Source organism: Pongo abelii, chromosome 20, assembly GCF_028885655.2.
Source record: "Pongo abelii isolate AG06213 chromosome 20, NHGRI_mPonAbe1-v2.0_pri, whole genome shotgun sequence".
Lineage (NCBI taxonomy): Eukaryota > Metazoa > Chordata > Mammalia > Primates > Hominidae > Pongo > Pongo abelii.
In genome coordinates, this window is record NC_072005.2 from 5,752,937 (window position 1) to 5,773,724 (window position 20,788).

General features: G+C 52.3%; 2 protein-coding genes across 2 annotated transcripts; one reads left to right on the forward strand and one right to left on the reverse strand.

The window, feature by feature from the left end:
* Window positions 1-1,844: 1,844 nt before the first annotated feature.
* On the reverse strand, window positions 1,845-14,987 carry FUT3 (fucosyltransferase 3 (Lewis blood group)). Its single transcript, XM_054539439.2, has 4 exons — window positions 14,280-14,987; window positions 11,754-11,886; window positions 6,003-6,195; window positions 1,845-4,433 (listed from the first exon to the last, which is right to left on the reverse strand). The coding sequence occupies exon 4, from the start codon at window positions 4,419-4,421 to the stop codon at window positions 3,303-3,305; it is 1,119 nt and encodes a 372-aa protein (XP_054395414.2). The 5' UTR covers window positions 4,422-4,433; window positions 6,003-6,195; window positions 11,754-11,886; window positions 14,280-14,987; the 3' UTR covers window positions 1,845-3,302.
* Window positions 14,988-19,118: 4,131 nt separating this feature from the next.
* Window positions 19,119-20,245, forward strand: LOC112130139 (3-galactosyl-N-acetylglucosaminide 4-alpha-L-fucosyltransferase FUT3). The gene has a single exon (XM_024237574.3). The coding sequence runs from the start codon at window positions 19,127-19,129 to the stop codon at window positions 20,243-20,245; it is 1,119 nt and encodes a 372-aa protein (XP_024093342.3). The 5' UTR covers window positions 19,119-19,126.
* Window positions 20,246-20,788: the final 543 nt, after the last annotated feature.

The following is a 20,788-nucleotide window of genomic DNA, read 5'->3' on the forward strand; positions in this document are numbered from 1 at the left end:
GGGAAAACAGAGATACCCCTATCTCTCTCTTTTTTTTTTTTTTTTTTTGAGATGGAATCTCGCTCTGTCACTCAAGCTGGAGTGCAGTGGCACAGTCTCAGTTTACTGCAACCTATGCCTCCCAGGCTCAAGTGATTCTCATGCCCCAGCCTCCTGAGTAGCTGGGACTATAGGCACGTGACACGGCACTAGGTAACTTTTGTATTTTTTTAGTAGAGCTGGGTTTTCGCCGTGTTAGCCAGGCTGATCTTGAACTCCTGACTTCAGGTGATCTGTCTGCCTCAGCCTCCTAAAGTACTGGGATTACAGGCCAGGCATGAGCCACTGTGCCCAGCTGGGTTCTTTCTTTTTTTTTTTTTTTTTTGAGACGGAGTCTCGCTCTGTGGCCCAGGCTGGAGTGCAGTGGCATGATCTCAGCTCACAGCAAGCTCCGCCTCCTGGGTTCACGCCATTCTCCTGCCCCAAGTAGCTGGGACTACAGGCGTCCACCATCACGCCCAGCTAATTTTTTTTTTTTTTTTTTTTTTTGTATTTTTAGTAGAGACATGTTAGCCAGGATGGTCTCAATCTCCTGACCTTGTGATCCGCCCGCTTTGGCTTCCCAAAGTGTTGGGATTACAGGCATGAGCCACCACGCCTGGCCCCCAGCTGTGTTGTTTCTTAAGGATTCAAAATCCAAAGGTAGGTCTCTAGTGACAGTAGGGCTCTAGTCATTCCATAGATGTGATCGCTGGGCAAAAGGAGGCTGGAGGACCTTGGGCTGACCTCAGGGATGGTGTCAGAGAGAACGTGTGCTCATCCTGAAACTGCTGTGTGACTTGAGAGGTTTCCTGGCCCTCTCTGAGCAGGGCTCACCATGCCGGTGCCAGGTGGGACCTCCCTGCCAAAGAGCTGAGCCCAGATCCCAGAGTAGGGGATCATGAGGACCTCTTCCCTCAGGCTCAGGGCAAGCTAGGACATGCTTGGGGTTTGCAGGGGCAGTTAGGCCATCTGTGCACCTTGTTGGGGTCTTGGCCCTCATTGGACCCTCCAGTGCCTTCCCTGGCCAGGGCTGGGTGGGTGATGGAGCTGTCAGCCTGCTGGAAATTTTTCTCTCTCTGGGGCCCAGGGCTGGGAGCCAAGGGCAGCTGCTGCTCAGGAGGAGGGAGAAGCCCCCACGGGCTGGGCTGGGCGCGCCATGAACCACACGTGAGATCCGGGGCATACAGGGAGGCAATGGGGGTTTGAGGGCAGTGCTGGGGTTCCAGAGGGGGCAGGCCAGAGCCCCCCAACATTGACCAGGTGGCTGGGCCTCTGCCCTCGTGGGACCCAGGGACGGTTTCCACGTCCCTCTAAGCCTCAGAGGAAATTCCAGAGGGAGAGAAAGAGAAGTTGGGAAAGGGAGCTGTTCACTCTGACATCAGCTCAGGGAGAGGCGGAGACCACGGGGGCTCCAGGGGCGTCAGGGGACACAGCAGCCTGTCCCCACACCTCTTACCCCCTGGGGACTGGGCCTGCCCCAGCCTGTTAGGAAGCCCTGGCCTGGCCTCCCGAGGGCCCCGTCCCCCTCCCGGGACCCCTGGCTTGCAGCCAGCTGGTGGGGAGAGGGGCCCAGGTGTGTGGTGTGGGTGGCAGGTGAGTGATGGGCCCAGTGAGGCTGGATCAGGCCCGGGGTCACCAGGGGGTTTGGTAGAGACTCTCCAGTCCCCCCACACCCTCCCCACCCTATGCCCCTCCACCGTCCTACCTGGGCCTGGGGGAGGCATCAGAGGCACCTCTGCATGCCCACTGTACAGACGGGGAAACTGAGGCTCAGAGAGCACCGGGGAGTCACCACCACCCACGTCTTGGTCTCCCCTGGCAATTTTATTTTACTTTATTTTATTTTATAATTTCCTTTTATTTTATTTTTTTTTGAGACGGAGTCTTGCTCTGTCACCCAGGCTAGAATGCAGTGGTGCAATCTTGGCTCACTGCAACCTCCACCTCCTGGGTTCAAGCGATTCTCATGCCTCAGCCTCCCAAGTAGCTGGGATTATAGGCGCATGTCACCATGCCCGGCTAATTTTTGTATTTTTAGTAGAGACAGGGTTTCACCATGTTGGCCAGGCTGGTCTCCAACTCCTGACCTCAGGTGATCTGCCCTCCTCGACTTCCTAAAGTGCTGAGATTACAGGCATAACCCACTGCACCCGACTTATTATTATTATTATTTTTGAGATGGAGTCTTGCTCTGTCACCCAGACCGGAGTGCAGTGGTGCCATCTCAGCTCACTGCAAGCTCCACCTCCTGGGTTCATGCCATCCTCCTGCCTCAGCCTCTGGAGCAGCTGGGACCACAGGCACCCGCCGTGACACCTGGCTAATTTTTTGTATTTTTAGTAGAGACAGGGTTTCACCGTGTTAGCCAGGATGGTCTCGATCTCCTGACCTTGTGATCCACCTGCCTCGGCCTCCCAAAGTGCTGGGATTACAGGCGTGAGCCACCACGCCCGGCCGGCCTATTATTTTTTATTTAGAGATGTGGTCTTGCTATATTGACCAGGCTGGTCTTTAACTCTTGGCCTCAATCAATCCTCCTACCTCAGCCTCCCAAAGTGCTGGGATTACAGGCATGAGCCACCGCACCTGTCCACCCTTGGCATTTTGTAGAGAGCAGCAATTTCCCTCAACCCCAGAATATTTGGAATGTTCCAGAAGTCCTCATTTACAGTGGATCCCACCTGCACCCTAGAAGTGGTGGTCCTGGGCTTGAACTTGGACCTGTCTGAACTCTGAGCTCTTAACCCCTGAGGTGAGAACCTGGGGTGAGCTCTTAACCCATGGGGCCAACCCCTCTAGAGTGAGGAGACACATCATCATTTTTCCTTGCAGTATTACATCGGAAAACGGTACCATGATTATCCCTCTGCACCCCTCACAGGCGGCTAACAACATCACAAACAAATCAGCCAGAACTATCACTCCTGGGTGGGGCCCCAAGTAAGCCAGTTCCCCAGGGCCCAGGGCCCTCCAGGGTGAGGTCCCCAGCAGGTGAGGCTCCTAGCAGGTGAGATTCAGTGTGGCAAGGTCTCTGGGAGCAGGTCCCAGCAGGTAAAGTCCCCGACAGCCAAGGTCCCAAGTAGGTGCAGCCTCCAGCAGCCAAGGTCCCCAGCAGGCGAGGTCCCCAGCAGGCAAGGCTTCTGGAGGGGGGAGGCTCCTGGCAGCCGCAAAGCCGAGCGTGTGAGGTCCCAAGTAAGTGAGAGGGCGGGCCACAAAGGACTCCAGCAGGTGAGGCCCCAGGAAGATGAGGTTCCTAGCAGCCCAGGCCCCACGCCGGCCTCTCAGGTGAACCAAGCCGCTATGCTGCGCACCGTCTGGTACCTGGATTCCTGCTGCAGTTTCCAGCAGGCCTTGCAGAAATCCAGTGCCCAGCTGAAGGAGCGAGGCCGCAGCGTCTCCCGCCAGCGAAAGTAGCTCAGGTAGCGGGCGTGGTCCTTGTCCAGCTCCTGCAGGTACCGGGCCAGGTCCTTGGGGCTCTGGAAGTCGTCCACGTGGATGAAGGCGTCGGGCGGCAGGAACCTCTCGTAGTTGCTTCTGCTGGGGCCCAGCACCACGGGCACGGCCCAGGCCTCCAGGGCGTTCCTCCACACCTTCTCAGTGATGTAGTCGGGGTGCAAGGAGTTCTCGAAGGCCAGATAGAACTTGTACCGGGACAGGGTCTCCATCATGGTCCCCTTGGGCAGAGGCTTGTGGGAGCGTCCGTACACGTCCACCTTGAGATGGGCCTGCAGGCTCTGGTAGTAGTGCACCCTGGCGGAGTTTGGCTTCCAGTTGGACACCGCCCAGGCCACCAGCTCGGTCTTGGCCGAGAGGTTGAGCGGTGGGTGGGCAGGCTGGCCGGACCACGGCTCCAACCAGCCGTAGGGCGTGAAGATGTCGGAGTCGCTGCGGTAGGACATGGTGAGATTGAAGTATCCGTCCAGGGCTTCCAGGTGCTGGCAGTTAGGGGGTGGCTCCAAGTTGAACCAGATCCAGCGCTGCCCCTGCGGCCTCGGGGAAGGTGGGAGGCGTGACTTAGGGTTGGACATGATATCCCAGTGGTGCACGATGACCGCGTCTGCCTGTGGGTACACCTTGCGGTCGGCAGTGATGTGGCAGTCGGCTGTGCCAGGCGCCATCTCTGAGCAGCGGGACAGAGCCACAGGGATGTGGAAAGGCCATGTCCATAGCAGGATCAGGAGGGTGTGGCGGGTGGGAGTGGTGTCCTGTCGGGAGGACCCACCGGGAGCCCCAGTGACAGGTTCCACTGCCATGAGCCCTGGCCTAGGGGATCCAGTGGCATCGTCTCGGGACACACGCAGGTAGGAGAAGAAACACACAGCCACCAGCAGCTGAAATAGCAGCGCGGCCAGACAGCGGCGCCACGGCCATTGTGTCTTGGCTGCGCCCAGGGGATCCATGGGTCAGAGTATCTGGGAAGAGAGGAGAGAGGAGTGAGGGTCATCGATGACAATCTCCTGCTTACCAAAGCTCCGGGCCATGAGTCCTGAGAGCAGCTGCTATTATTCCTGTTTCACAGATGAGGAAACAGACCAAGTGACTCACAGCAAAAATCAGCACAACTGGTGTTTGAACAAAGGGACCTTGGCCCAGAGTCCACTTCCTTCTACCTATTAGACAAGACCTTTCCTGGAATCCCCAGAGTCTTCCCCAGTCTACTGAAATACAAATGCCCTGGAGGCAGGGGAGAAGGCATAGCCGGTCATCATTGCTTCCCATGTCCCCGAGGCAAGGCTTGAATCCACGACTCAGCCAGAGAAAGGCACAATGGGATTGGGTTTTGCAGGTAATATATGAGCTGACTGGCCGAGCACAGTGGCTCACACCTGTAGTCACAGCACTTTGGGAGGCCGAGGTGAGCAGATCACCTGAGGTCAGGAATTTAAGACCAGCCTGGCCAACATGGTGAAACCCCATTTCTACTAAAAATACAAAAATTAGGTGGGTGTGGTGGCGCACACCTGTAGTCCCAGCTACTTGGGAGGCTGAGGCACGAGAATCACTTGAACCTGGGAGGCGGAGGTTGCAGTGAGGCAAGATGACACCACTGCATTCCAGCCTGGGCGACAGAGGGAGATTGTGTCTCAAAAATAAATAAATAAATAATAGCCGGGTTTGGTGGCTCACGCCTGTAATCCCAGCATTTTGGGAAGCTGAGGCGGGTGGATCACTCGAGGTCAGGAGTTCGAGACCAGTCTGGCCAACATGGTGAAACCCTGTTTCTACCAAAAATACAAAAATAAGCCGAGTGTAGTGGCTCATGCCTGTAATCCCAGCTACTTGGGAGGCTGAGGCATGAGAATCACTTGAACCTGGGAGGCGGAGGTTGCAGTAAGCCGAGATCGTGCCACTGTACTCCAGCCTGGGTGACAGAGCAAGATTCCATCTAGAAAATAAATAAATAAATAATTTTTTTAAAAATGTCCAGCCTGGGCAACATGGCAAAATCCCAACTCTACTAAAAATACAAAAATTTGCCGGGCAAGGTGACATGCACCTGTAGTCCCAGCTACTTGGAAGGATTGCTTGAGTCTGGAAGTTCAAGGCTGCAGCAAGCTGTGATCACGCCGCTTAACCCCAGCCTGGGTGATAGAGCAAGACCTTGTCTTAAAAAAATAAAATAAAAGGCCGGGCGCGGTGGCTCACACCTGTAATCCCAGCACTTTGAGAGGCCGAGGTGGGCAGATCACAAGGTCAGGAGATAGAGACCATCCTGGGTAACATGGTAAAACCCCGTCTCTACTAAAAATACAAAAAATTAGCCAAGCGTGATGGTGGGCGCCTGTAGTCCCAGCTACTACTGGGGAGGCTGAGGCAGGAGAATGGCGTGAACCCGGGAGGCGGAGCTTGCAGTGAGCCGAGATAGTGCCACTGCATTCCAGCCTGGGTGACACAGCGAGACTCTGTCTCTAAATAAATAAATAAATAAATAAAATAAAATAAAAATAAGGTAATACACGAAAAACTTTTGACTTACACACCTTAAATGGATTCGCTGTATGGTTTGCGAATTATATCCCGATGAAACTGTTTTCAAATGACATAGTGGTTGCCTGCTTTCTCTGTTGGACCGAACAGGTGTAAACCTTGCAGTGTGGAGCGGAGTTCCCTGCAGGTCACCTGGGTGTGATGAAAAGGGATCCGGATGCCAAGACCCAAGTTCACGCCAAGGTTCTGGAAAGAGACTCAAAATACAGGCCCTCAGGGGACAGTCTGAGCCCAGAGTGGGAGGGAGGTTGAACTTTGACCAATTACTGCTTTGCACCGTTGGCCTCTAGGGCTTCAGGCACAAGGTAAATTTTTATAATGTAATTGATATTAAGATGGAATTACGTCAGCTCTGGATATATGGCAGCCTCTCCTAGGAGACAATGAAGCCTTTGTCAGTGACCTTCAGGAGGGTAGACTGGGGGAAACGGGTGATTGGTGGGGGCGATTTTCAGGCCTCTGATCCCAAGCTAAGCCATCGTATCCCCTATGACCTGCTCGTATATACGTCCAGATGGCCTGAAGCAACTGAAGATCCACAAAAGAAGTGAAAATAGCCTTAGCTAATGACATTCCACCATTGTGATTTGTTTCTGCCCCACCCTAACTGATCAATGTACTTTGTAATCTCCCCCACCCTTAAGAAGGTTCTTTGCAGGCCGGGCACGGTGGCTCAAGCCTGTAATCCTAGCTCTTTGGGAGGCCGAGGCGGGCGGATCACGAGGTCAGAAGATTGAGACCATCCTGGCTAACACGGTGAAACCCCGTCTCTACTAAAAATACAAAAAAAAATTAGCTGGGTGTGGTGGCAGGCGCCTGTGGTCCCAGCTACTCGGGAGGCTGAGGCAGGAGAATGGCTTGAACCCAGGAGGCGGAGCTTGCAGTGAGCCAAGAAAGAGCCACTGCAGCCCAGGCGACAGAGCAAGACTCTGTCTCAAAAAAAAAAAAAAAAAAAAAAAAAAGAAGGTTCTTTGTAATTCTCCACACCCTTGAGAATGTACTTTGTGAGATCCACACCCTGCCCACAGAACATTGCTCCTAACTCCACCGCCTATCCCAAAACCTATAAGAACCAACGATAATCCCACCACCCTTTGCTGACTCTCTTTTTGGACTCAGCCCGCCTGCACCCAGGAGAAATAAACAGCCTTGTTGCTCACACAAAGCCTCCTTGGTGGTCTCTTCACACAGACGCATGAGACGTTTGGTGTCGAAGACCCGGGTCAGCAGGACTCCTTCGGGAGACCAGTCCCCTGTCCTCACCTTCACTCCGTGAAGAGATCTACCTAAAACCTCAGGTTTTCAGACCAACCAGCCCAAGGAACATCTCACTGATTTTAAATCAGGTAAGTGGCCTCTTTTACTCTCTTCTCCAACCTCTCTCACTATCCCTCAACCTCTTTCTCCTTTCAATCTTGGCACCACCCTTCAATCTCTCCCTTCTCTTAATTTCAATTCCTTTCATTTTCTGGTAGAGACAAAGGAGACACATTTTATCCGTGAACCCAAAACTCCGGCGCCGGTCATGGACTTGGGAAGGCAGCCTTCCCTTGGTGTTTAATCACTGTGGGGACGACTGCCTGATTATTCACCCACATTCCACTGGGGTCTGATCTCCACAGGGATGCCTGCTTTGGCTGCTCACCCACGTTGCAGCCCAGGGCTGCTCACCTCACCCCTTCTCTCCGTGTCTCTACCCCTTCTCCACTTTCCTGGGGGGCAAGCACCCCCCACCCATTTCCATTTTCCTGAGGGGCAAGCACCTCCCATCTCTTCTCCACTTTCCTGGGGGGCAAGCACCCCCCACCCCTTCTCTCCGTGTCTCTACCCTTCTCTTTAAACTTGCCTGCTTCACTATGGGCAACCTTGCACCCTCCATTCCTCCTTCTTCTCCCTTAGCCTGTGTTCTCAAGAACTTAAAACCTCTTCAACTCTCGCCTGACCTAAAACCTAAATGTCTTATTTTCTTCTGCAATGTTGCTTGACCCCAGTACAAACCAGACAGTGGCTCCAAATAGCCGAAAAATGGCACTTTCGATTTTTCCATCCTACAAGATCTAAATAATTCTTGTTGTAAAATGGGCAAATGGTCTGAGGTGCCTGACGTTCAGGCATTCTTTTACACATCGGTCCCTCCCTAGTCTCTGTTCCCAATGCAATTCGTCCCAAATCTTCTTTCTTTCCCTCCTGCCTGTCCCCTCAGTTCCAACCCCAAGCGTTGCTGAGTCTTGAATCTTCCTTTTCTACAGACCCATCTGACCTCTCACCTCCTCCTCAGGCTGCTCCTCACCAGGCCGAGCTAAGTCCCAATTCTTCCTCAGCCTCTGCTCCCCCACCCTATAATCCTTTTATTACCTCCCCTCCTCACACCTGGTCCGGCTTACAGTTTTGTTCCGCGACTAGCCCTCCTCCACCTGCCCAGCAGTTTCCTCTTAGAGAGGTGGCTGGAGCTAAAGGCATAGTCAAGGTTAATGCTCCTTTTTCTTTATCTGACCTCTCCCAGATCAGTTAGCGTTTAGGCTCTTTTTCATCAAATATAAAACCCAGTCCAGTTCGTGGCCCATTTGGCAGCAACCCTGAGATGCTTTACAGCCCTAGACCCTGAAAGGTCAGAAGGCCATCTTATTCTCAATATGCATTTTATTTTATTGCTCAATCTGCTCCTGACATTAAATAAAGCTCCAAAAATTAAGTTCCAGCCCTCATACCCTACAACAGGACTTAATTAACCTCGCCTTCAAGGTGTACAATAATAGAGTAGAGGCAGCCAAGTAGCAATGTATTTCTGAGTTGCAATTCCTTGCCTCCACCGTGAGATAAACCCCAGCCACATCTCCAGCACACAAGAACTCCAAACACCTGAACTGCAGCTGCCAGGGGTTGCTCCAGAACCTCCTCCCCAGGAGATTGCTACAAGTGTCAGAAATCTGGCCACCAGGCCAAGGAATGCCCGCAGCCCGGGATTCCTCCTAAGCCATGTCCCATCTGTGCGGGACCCCAGTGAAAATCAGACTGTTCAACTCACCTGGCAGCCACTCTCAGAGCCTCTGGAACTCTGGCCCAAGGCTCTCTGACTGACTCCTTCCCAGATCTTCTCGGCTTAGTGGCTGAAGACTGACACTGCCTGATCACCTTGGAAGCCTACAGGACCATCACAGACGCTTTGGGTAACTCTTACAGCGGAGGGTAAGTCTGTCCCCTTCTTAGTCAATACGGAGGCTACCAACTCCACATTACCTTCTTTTCAAGGGCCTGTTTCCCTTGCCTCCATAACTGTTGTGGGTATTGACGGCCAGGCTTCTAAACCTCTTAAAACTCCCCAACTCTGGTGCCAACTTGGACAATATTCTTTTATGCACTCCTTTTTAGTTATCCACACCTGCCCAGTTCCCTTATTAGGCTGAGACATTTTAACTAAATTATCTGCTTCCCTGACCATTTCTAGGCTACAGCCACACCCCATTGCTGCCTTTTTCCCCAGTTCAAAGCCTCCTTCACATCCTCCTCTTGTATCCCTGGACCTTAACCCACAAGTATAGGACACCTCTACTCTCTCCCTGGCAACCGATCACACGCCCATTACTACCCCATTAAAACCTAATCACCCTGACCCGGCTCAACGCCAATATCCCATCCCACAGCATGCTTTAAAAGGATTAAAGCCTGTTATCACTCGCCTGTTACAGCATGGCCTTTTAAAGCCTATAAACTCTCGTTACAATTCCCCCATTTTACCTGTCCAAAACCGGACAAGTCTTACAGGTTAGTTCAGGATCTGCGCTTTATCAACCAAATTGTCTTGCCTGTTCACCCCATGGTGCCAAAGCCATATACTCTCCTATCGTCAATACCTCCCTCCACAACCTCTCCAAAACCCATTATTCTGTTCTGGATCTCAAACATGCTTTCTTTACTATTCCTTTGCACCCTTTATTGGAGCCTCTCTTTGCTTTCACTTGGACTGACCCTGACACCCATCAGGCTCAGCAAATTACCTGGACTGTACTGCCGCAAGGCTTCGCGGACAGCCCCTGTTACTTCAGTCAAGCCCAAATTTCTTCCTCATCTGTTACCTATCTCGGCATAATTCGTCATGAAAACACAGCTGCTCTCCCTGCTGATCGTGTCTGGCTAATCTCCCAAACCTGAACCCCTTCTACAAAACAACAACTCCTTTCCTTCCTAGGCATGGTTAGGTACTTCTGCCTTTGGATACCTAGTTTTACCATCCTGACTAAACCATTATGCAAACTCACAAAAGGAAACCTAGCTGACCCCATAGATCCTAAATCCTTTCGCCACTCTTCTTTCCGTTCCTTAAAAACAGCCCTGGAAGCTGCCCCTATGCTGGCTCTCCCTAACTCATCCTAACCCTTTTCATTACACATAGCCAAAGTAGAGGGCTGTGTGGCCAAATTCTTACACAAGAGCCGGGACCGCGCCCTGTAGCCTTTCTGTCCAAACAACTTGACCTTACTGTTTTAGGCTGGCCTCCACCCACATGACTGTATCTCTCTGATCCACCTGACATTCACTCCATTTCCTTGTATTTCCTTCTTTCGTGTTCCTCACCCTGGTAACACTTGGTTTATTGATGGCAGTTCCACCAGGCCTAATCATCACTTACCAACAAAGGCAGTCTATGCTATAGTATCTTCCACATCTATCATTGAGGCTACCGCTCTGCCCCCCTCCACTACCTCTCAGCAAGCCAAACTCATTGCCTTAACTCAAGCCCTCACTTTTGCAAAAGGGACTATGTGTCAATATTTATACTGACTCTAAATATGCCTTCCATATCCTGCACCACCTTGCCGTTATATGGGCAGAAAGAGGTTTCCTCACTACACAAGGGTCCTCCATCATTAATGCCTCTTTAATAAAAACTCTTCTCTAGGCCACTTTACTTCCAAAGGAAGTGGTCATTCTCTGCAAGAGCCACCAAAAGGCATCAGATCCCATCACTCAGGGCAATGCTTATGCTGATAAGGTAGCTAAAAAAGCAGCTAGCATTCCAACTTCTGTTCCTCACGGCCAGTTTTTCTCCTTCTCATCAGTCACTCCCACCTACTCTCCCACTAAAACTTCCACCTATCAATCTCTTCCCACACAAGGCAAATGGTTCTTGGACCAAGGAAAATATCTCCTTCCAGCCTCACAGGCCCATTCTATTCTATTGTCATTTCATAACCTCTTCCACTTAGGTTACAAGTTGCTAGCCCACCTCTTAGAACCTCTCATTTCCTTTCTTTCTTTTTTTTTTTTTTTTGAGACAGAGTCTTGCTCTGTTGCCCAGGCTGGAGTGCAGTGGTGTGATCTCAGCTCACTGCAAGCTCCGCCTCTCGGGTTCACACCATTCTCCCGCCTCAGCCTCCCCAGAAGCTGGGACTACAGATGCCTGCCATCACGCCTGGCTAATTTTTTGAATTTTTAGTAGAGATAGGGTTTCACTGTGTTAGCCAGGATGGTCTTGATCTCCTGACCTCGTGATCTGCCCGCCTCAGCCTCCCAAAGTGCTAGGATTACAGGCGTGAGCCACCGCACCTGGCCCTCTAATTTCCTTTCCATCGTGGAAATCTATCCTTAAGGAAATCACTTCTCAGTGTTCCATCTGCTATTCTACTACTCCTCAGGGATTGTTCAGGCCCCCTCCCTTCCCTACACATCAAGCTCGGGGATTTGCCCCCACCCAGGACTGGCAAATTGACTTTACTCACATGCCTCGAGTCAGGAAACTAAAATACCTCTTGGTCTGGGTAGACACTTTCACTGGATGGGTAGAGGCCTTTCCCACAGGATCTGAGAAGGCCACCGCGGTCACTTCTTCCCTTCTGTCAGACATCATTCTTCAGTTTGGCCTTCCCACCTCTATAGAGTCTGATAATGGAATGGCCTTTATGAGTCAAGTCACCCAAGCAGTTTCTCGGGCTCTTGGTATTCAGTGGAACCTTCATACCTCTTACCATCCTCAATCTTCAGGAAAGGTAGAACGGACGAATGGTCTTTTCCCAAAAACTCACCAACCACGCAAATAATTACACAGAACCCCCTTGGACACTCTGGAATTTGATGTCCTGGGTACTCCCAATTCTTAGTTTTTTTTTTTTTTTTTTTGAGACGGAGTCTCGCTCTGTCGCCCAGGCTGGAGTGCAGTGGCGCGATCTCGGCTCACTGCAAGCTCCGCCTCCTGGGTTCACGCCATTCTCCTGCCTCAGCCTCCCAAGTAGCTGGGACTACAGGCGCCTGCCACCATGCCTGCCTAATTTTTTGTATTTTTAGTACAGACGGGGTTTCACCGTGTTGGCCAGGATGGTCTCGATCTCCTGACCTCGTGATCCACCCACCTCAGCCTCCCAAAGTGCTGGGATTACAGGCGTGAGCCACCGCACCTGGACTCTTAGTCATTTAATCCCTGTTTTTCTCCTTCTCTTATTTGGACCTTGTGTCTTTTGTTTAGTTTCTCAGTTCATACAAAACCGCATCCAGGCCATCACCAATAATTCTATATGACAAACTCTCCTTCTAACAACCCCACAATATCACCCCTTACCCCAAAATCTTCCTTCAGCTTAATCTCTCCCACTCTAGGTTCCCATGCCACCCCTAATCCCGCTTGAAGCAGCCCTGAGAAACATTGCCCATTATCTCTCCATATCACCCCCAAAAATTTTCGCCACCCCAACACTTTACCACTATTTTGTTTTATTTTTCTTATTAATATAAGAAGACAGGAATGTCAGGCCTCTGAGCCCAAGCTAAGCCATCATATCCCCAGTGACCTGCAGTATATATCCAGATGGCCTGAAGCAACTGAAGATCCACAAAAGAAGTGAAAATAGCCTGAACTGATGACATTCCACCATTGTGATTTGTTTCTGCCCCACCTTAACTGATCAATGTAATCTCCCCCACCCTTAAGAAGGTTCTTTGTAATTCTCCCCACCCTTGAGAATGTACTTTGTGAGATCCACTGCCTGCCCCCAAAACATTGCTCCTAACTCCACCGCCTATCCCAAAACCTATAAGAACAATGATAATGACTCCTTTTTCGGACTCAGCCCGCCTGCACCCAGGTGAAATAAACAACCTTGTTGCTCACACAAAGCCTGTTTGGTGGTCTCTTCACACAGACACGTGAGACAGCGATTAGGACTGAGATCCCACCCCAGTTGAATGCAAGATATTTTTTCCTAGAAAAATATTAAAAAATGCTACTCTGCTGAGACATCACAAAGATCAGGAAGCAAAAAACAAAAAAATAGCTGGGTGTGGTGGCTCATGCCTGTAATCCCAGTAGTTTCAGAGGGTGAGGTGGGCAGATCTCTTGGGGAGGCTGAGGCGGGCAGGTCACCTGAGGTCAGGAGTTTGAGACCACCCTTGGCAACATGGTGAAATCCTGTCTCTACTAAAAATACAAAAACTGGCCAGGTGTGGTGGCAGGCACCTTAATCCCAGCTACTCAGGAGGCTGAGGCACGAGAATCGCTTGAACGAAGGAGGCAGAGGTTACAATGAGCTGAGATCATGCCACTGTACCCTAGCCTGGGCGACAGAGCAAGACTCTGTCTCAAAAAAAAAAAAAAAAAAGTCCAGCCTGAGCAACATAGTGAGACCTCATCTCTACAAAAAAAAAAAAAAAAAAAAAAAGAAAAAAAAATTAAGAATTATCCAAGTGAGGTGGCACACACCTGTAGTCCCAGCTACTCCAGAGCCGGAGGCAGGAGGATCACTCGAGCCCAGGAGTTTGAGGCTGCAGTGAGCCATGATTGCATCACTGCACTCCAGCCTGGGCAACAGAGCAAGATTCTGTCTCAAAGAAAAAGAAAAAAAAAAATGCATCTTAAGTCCAGCCCAGGCAGGGCAGGGCAGGTCCAGACAGAATCCGAGGCCAGAAAAGATGAGTGGGGGGAGGCTGTTGATGGGGTTGGGGTGCAGAGGGGACTCCACTCCAGAGCTCTGCCAGGGAGAGAGACAAGTGTCACTCTTTCCTCCCGGTTTGACAAATCACCCAGAACCTTCCATGCCCTCCCCAAGGGTGGTGCATACCACACCCAGAAAGACCCCTGCCTGTGACTAGGGGGTGCTGGCCACATTCCAGGTCATGGACAGTTTGGTGACTCTCCACCGGGATTTTGTGCAAGTCCAGCCACATCATGAATCAGGGCCCACAGGATGGGGGCCGAGGGGAGGAGGGACGGAGCCAGGAGGCCTTTCCTGGGAGGTCTCCCAGGCATTCTGGGTGGGGGGAAAAGGTAGAACAGGATAACTTACCTGGAGAGGAAGTGAGCAGTGGATGAGGACAGCTCACCAGGAGGCCATGGCAGCTTTCCTAGGGCGGGGAGGAGGTGGGAACAGAGAAGAGGAGGAACAAGTACGTGTACATTGCAACACACACCTGTCACCAGGTGACCTAGGGTGTTCTCCCCTGCAGCAGGGATATTATCTGGAAGCCAATTTCCGGGGTGCCTAATCTTGCCCGTAAGACTGGATAAGGGTGCAGGAATTTGGAGGCCCAGGACATGACCCAGGCTCCACCTGTAGCCTGAAGGCTACCTGGCTTTGGGTGCATAGCTGGTCCGTCCATAGTGTGAAAAGGCTGGTCTAAAGCTTTGATTCTCAAAGTGGGTCTCACAGGGGCCCCATGGGTTTCTCGGGAGATGGTAAAGGGAGGGAAGTGAGCAGAATTTTAACCATCCCACCCATTCAGTCAATCAACAAACATTGCTTGTGCACCTATTGTATACCAGACCCAGGGAGACTGCAGGGAGCAAGTGGGTGAGTCAGACAATACATGACTTTTGCAAGGGAACAATTCTTCAGGCCTCTGAGCCCAAGCTAAGCCATCATATCCCCCGTGACCTGCACGTGTACATCCAGATGGCCTGAAGCAACTGAAGATCCAGAAAAAAAGTGAAAATAGCCAGTTCCTGCCTTAACTGATGACATTCCACCATTGTGATTTGTTCCTGCCTCACCCTAACTGATCAATTGACTTTGTGACAATACACCACCCCCCCTTGCAATAATGTACTTTGTGATATTCCCCCGCCCTTGTGAACATACTTTGTACAATATACCCTCCTCACCCTTGAGAAGGTACTTTGTAATATCCTCCCCAGCCCCCACCACCACCACCGCCACCCCCCGCCCTCCCCGCCCACCTCCCCCCTTAAGAAGGTACTCTGTAATATTCTTCCCCCGCAGCCCTTAAGAAGATACTTTGTAATATTCTTCCCGCCCTTGAGAATGTACTTTGTAAGATCCACCACCTGCCTGCAAAAAATCGCTCCTAACTCTACCGCCTATCCCAACCCTATAAGAACTAATGATAATCCCACCACCCTTTGCTAACTCTCTTTTTGGACTCAGCCCGCCTGCACCCAGGTGATTAAAAAGCTTTACTGCTCACACAAAGCCTGTTTGGTGGACTCTCTTCACATGGGTGAGGGTGACATTTGGTGCCAAAGACAGACCCAGGACAGGAGGACTCCTTTGGGAGACCGGTCCCCTGTCCTCACCCTCACTCCGTGAGGAGATCCACCTGCAACCTCAGGTCCTCAGACCAACCAGCCCAAGGAACATCTCACCAATTTCAAATCGGGTAAGCAGTCTTTTCACTCTTTTCTCCAGCCTCTCTCGCCACGCTTCAATCTCCCTGTCCTTCCAATTCCAGTTCTTTTTCCTCTCTAGTAGAGACAAAGGAGACACATTTTATCTGTGAACCCAAAACTCCAGCTCCGGTCACGGACTTGGGAAGACGGTCTTCCCTTGGTGTTTAATCACTGCAGGGACACCTGCCCTGATCATTCACCCACATTCCATTGGGGGCAAGTCAGTTGCGGGGATGCCTGCTTTGGCCGCTCAACCCCCACAGCCCCACTTCTCCGTGTCTCTACCTTTCTATGGACAACCTTCCGCCCTCTATTCCCCCCTTCTCCCTTAGCCTGTGTTCTCAAGAACTTAAAACCTCTGCAACTCACACCTGACCTAAAAACCTAACTGCCTTATTCTGCAATACTGCTAGGCCCCAATACAAACTCCACAACGGTTCCAAATGGCCAGAAAATGGCACTTTTGATTTCTCCATCTTACAAGACCTGGATGATTTTTGTCGAAACATGGGCAAATGGTCCGAGGTGCCTGACATCCAGGCATTCTTTTTTTTTTTTTTTTTTTTGAGATGGAGTCTCGCTGTGTCGCCCAGGCTGGAGTGCAGTGGCGCGATCTCGGCTCACTGCAAGCTCCGCCTCCCGGGTTCACGCCATCCTCCTGCCTCAGCCTCCCACGTAGCTGGGACTACAGGCGCATGCCGCCATGCCCAGCTAATTTTTTTATATTTTTAGTAGAGACGGGGTTTCACCGTGTTAGTCAGGATGGTCTCAATCTCCTGACCTTGTGATCCGCCCGGCTTGGCCTCCCAAAGTGCTGGGATTACAGGCGTGAGCCACCGCACCCGGCCGCGTCCAGGCATTCTTTTACACACTAGTCCCTCCCTAGTCTCTGCTCCCAAAGTGACTCGTCCCAAATCTTTCTTCTTTCTCTACTGTCTGTTCCTTCAGTCTCCACCCCAAGCTCTGAGTCCTCTGAATCCTCCTTTTCTACGAACCCATCTGACCTCTCCCCTCCTCCCCAGGCTGCTCCTCGCCAGGCTGAGCCAGGTCCCAATTCTTCCTCAGCCTCCGCTCCCCCACCCTATAATCAATCCTTCTATCACCTCCCCTCCTCACACCTGGTCCGGCTTACAGTTTCGTTCCATGACTAGTCCTCCCCCACCTGCCCAACAATTTCCTCTTAGAGAGATGGCTGGAGCTGAAGGCATAGGCAAGGTTAATGCTCCTTTTTCTTTAGCTGACCTCTCCCAAATCAGTTAGCATTTAGGCTCTTTTCCATCAAATATAAAAACCCAGCCCAGTTCATGGCCCGTTTGGCAACAACCCTTAGATGCTTTTAGCACCCTAGACCCAGAGGGACCAGAAGACCGTCTTATTCTCAATATGCAGTTTATCACTCAATCCACTCCTGACATTAGAAAAAGCTCCAAAAATTAGATTCCGGCCCTCAAACTCCACAACAGGACTTAATTAACCTCACCTTCAAGGTGTACAATAATAAAAAAGAGACAGCCAAGTGGCAACGTATTTCTGAGTTGTAATTACTTGCCTCCACTGAGAGAGAAACCCCAGCCACATCTCCAGCACACGACAACTTCAAAACGCCTAAACCGCATCTGCCAGCCATTACTCCAGGACCTCCTGCCCCAGGATCTTGCTTCAAGTGCTGGAAATCTGGCCACTGGGCCAAGGAATGCCCGCAGCCAGGGATTCCTCCTAAGCTGTGTGCCATCTGTGCAGGACCCCACTGGAAATCGGACAGTCCAACTCACCCAGCAGCCACTCCCAGAGCCCCTGGAACTCTGGCCCAAGGCTCTCTGACTGACTCCTTTTCAGATCTTCTCGGCTTAGCGGCTGAAGGCTGATGCTGCCTGGTTGCCTCGGAAGGCCCCTGGACCATCACGGACGCCGAGCTTCGGGTAACACTCACAGTAGAGGGTAAGTCCATCCCCTGTTTAATCCATACGGGAGCTACCCATCCACATTATCTTTTTTTTTTTTTTTTTTTTTGAGACAGAGTCTCGCTCTGTCACCCAGGCGGGAGTGCAATGGCGCCATCTTGGCTCACTGCAACCTCCACCTCCCGGGTTCAAGTGATTCTCCTGCCTTAGCCTCCCCAGTAGCTGGGACTGCAGGCACCTGCCACCATGCTCAGCTAATTTTTTGTGTTTTTAGTAGAGACAGGGTTTTACCATGTTAGCTAGGATGGTCTCGATCTCCTGACCTCGTGATCTGCCCACCTTGGCCTCCCAAAGTGCTGGGATTACAGGTGTGAGCCACCGCGCCCGGCCTTTTATTTTTTTAAGACAAGGTCTTGCTCTATCACCCAGGCTGGGGTTAAGTGGCGTGATCACAGCTTGCTGCAGCCTTGAACTTCCAGACTCAAGCAATCCTTTCAAGTAGCTGGGACTACAGGCACATGCCACCTTGCCCGGCAAATTTTTGTATTTTTAGTAGAGTTGGGATTTTGCCATGTTGCCCAGGCTGGTCTTTTTTAAAAAATTATTTATTTATTTTCGAGATGGAATCTTGCCCTGTCACCCAGGCTGGAGGGCAGTGGCATGATCTCGGCTTACTGCAACCTCTCCCTCCCAGGTTCAAGTGATTCTCATGCCTCAGCCTCCTGAGCAGCTGGGATTACAGGCATGAGCCACTACACTCGGCTTATTTTTGTATTTTTGGTAGAAACAGGATTTCACCATGTTGGCCAGGCTGGTCTCGAACTCCTGACCTCAAGTGATCCACCCGCCTCAGCCTCCCAAAGTGCTGGGATTACAGGCGTGAGCCACCAAACCCGGCTATTATTTATTTATTTATTTTTGAGACACAATCTCCCTCTGTCGCCCAGGCTGGAATGCAGTGGTGTCATCTTGCCTCACTGCAACCTCCGCCTCCCAGGTTCAAGTGATTCTCGTGCCTCAGCCTCCCAAGTAGCTGGGACTACAGGTGTGCGCCACCACACCCACCTAATTTTTGTATTTTTAGTAGAAATGGGGTTTTACCATGTTGGCCAGGCTGGTCTCAAATTCCTGACCTCAGGTGATCTGCTCACCTCGGCCTCCCAAAGTGCTGTGACTACAGGTGTGAGCCACTGTGCTCGGCCAGTCAGCTCATATATTACCTGCAAAACCCAATCCCATTGTACCTTTCTCTGGCTGAGTCGTGGATTCAAGCCTTGCCTCGGGGACATGGGAAGCAATGATGACCGGCTATGCCTTCTCCCCTGCCTCCAGGGCATTTGTATTTCAGTAGACTGGGGAAGACTCTGGGGATTCCAGGAAAGGTCTTGTCTAATAGGTAGAAGGAAGTGGACTCTGGGCCAAGGTCCCTTTGTTCAAACACCAGTTGTGCTGATTTTTGCTGTGAGTCACTTGGTCTGTTTCCTCATCTGTGAAACAGGAATAATAGCAGCTGCTCTCAGGACTCATGGCCCGGAGCTTTGGTAAGCAGGAGATTGTCATCGATGACCCTCACTCCTCTCTCCTCTCTTCCCAGATACTCTGACCCATGGATCCCCTGGGCGCAGCCAAGACACAATGGCCGTGGCGCCGCTGTCTGGCCGCGCTGCTATTTCAGCTGCTGGTGGCTGTGTGTTTCTTCTCCTACCTGCGTGTGTCCCGAGACGATGCCACTGGATCCCCTAGGCCAGGGCTCATGGCAGTGGAACCTGTCACTGGGGCTCCCGGTGGGTCCTCCCGACAGGACACCACTCCCACCCGCCACACCCTCCTGATCCTGCTATGGACATGGCCTTTCCACATCCCTGTGGCTCTGTCCCGCTGCTCAGAGATGGCGCCTGGCACAGCCGACTGCCACATCACTGCCGACCGCAAGGTGTACCCACAGGCAGACGCAGTCATCGTGCACCACTGGGATATCATGTCCAACCCTAAGTCACGCCTCCCACCTTCCCCGAGGCCGCAGGGGCAGCGCTGGATCTGGTTCAGCTTGGAGCCACCCCCTAACTGCCAGCACCTGGAAGCCCTGGACGGATACTTCAATCTCACCATGTCCTACCGCAGCGACTCCGACATCTTCACGCCCTACGGCTGGTTGGAGCCGTGGTCCGGCCAGCCTGCCCACCCACCGCTCAACCTCTCGGCCAAGACCGAGCTGGTGGCCTGGGCGGTGTCCAACTGGAAGCCAAACTCCGCCAGGGTGCGCTACTACCAGAGCCTGCAGGCCCATCTCAAGGTGGACGTGTACGGACGCTCCCACAAGCCCCTGCCCAAGGGGACCATGATGGAGACCCTGTCCCGGTACAAGTTGTACCTGGCCTTCGAGAACTCCGTGCACCCCGACTACATCACTGAGAAGCTGTGGAGGAACGCCCTGGAGGCCTGGGCCGTGCCCGTGGTGCTGGGCCCCAGCAGAAGCAACTACGAGAGGTTCCTGCCGCCCGACGCCTTCATCCACGTGGACGACTTCCAGAGCCCCAAGGACCTGGCCCGGTACCTGCAGGAGCTGGACAAGGACCACGCCCGCTACCTGAGCTACTTTCGCTGGCGGGAGACGCTGCGGCCTCGCTCCTTCAGCTGGGCACTGGATTTCTGCAAGGCCTGCTGGAAACTGCAGCAGGAATCCAGGTACCAGACGGTGCGCAGCATAGCGGCTTGGTTCACCTGAGAGGCTGGTGTGGGGCTTGGGCTGCCAGGAACCTCATCTTCCTGGGGCCTCACCTGCTGGAGTCCTTTGTGGCCCGCCCTCTCACTTATCTGGGACCTCACACCCTGGGCTTCGCGGCTGCCAGGAGCCTCCCCTCCAGAAGCCTTGCCTGCTGGGGACCTTGTCTGCTGGGGACCTCACCTGCTGGGGACCTTGGCTGCTAGAGGCTGCACCTACTGAGGATCTCGGCTGTCGGGGACTTTACCTGCTGGGACCTGCTCCCAGAGACCTTGCCACACTGAATCTCACCTACTAGGAGCCTCACCTGCTGGGGACCTCACCCTGGAGGGCCCTGGGCCCTGGGGAACTAGCTTACTTGGGGCCCCACCCAGGAGTGATGGTTCTGGCTGATTTGTTTGTGATGTTGTTACCCGCCTGTGAGGGGTGCAGAGAGATAATCATGGCACCGTTTCCAGATATAATACTGCAAGGAAAAATGATGACGTGTCTCCTCACTCTAGAGGGGTTGGCCCCATGGGTTAAGAGCTCACCCCAGGTTCTCAC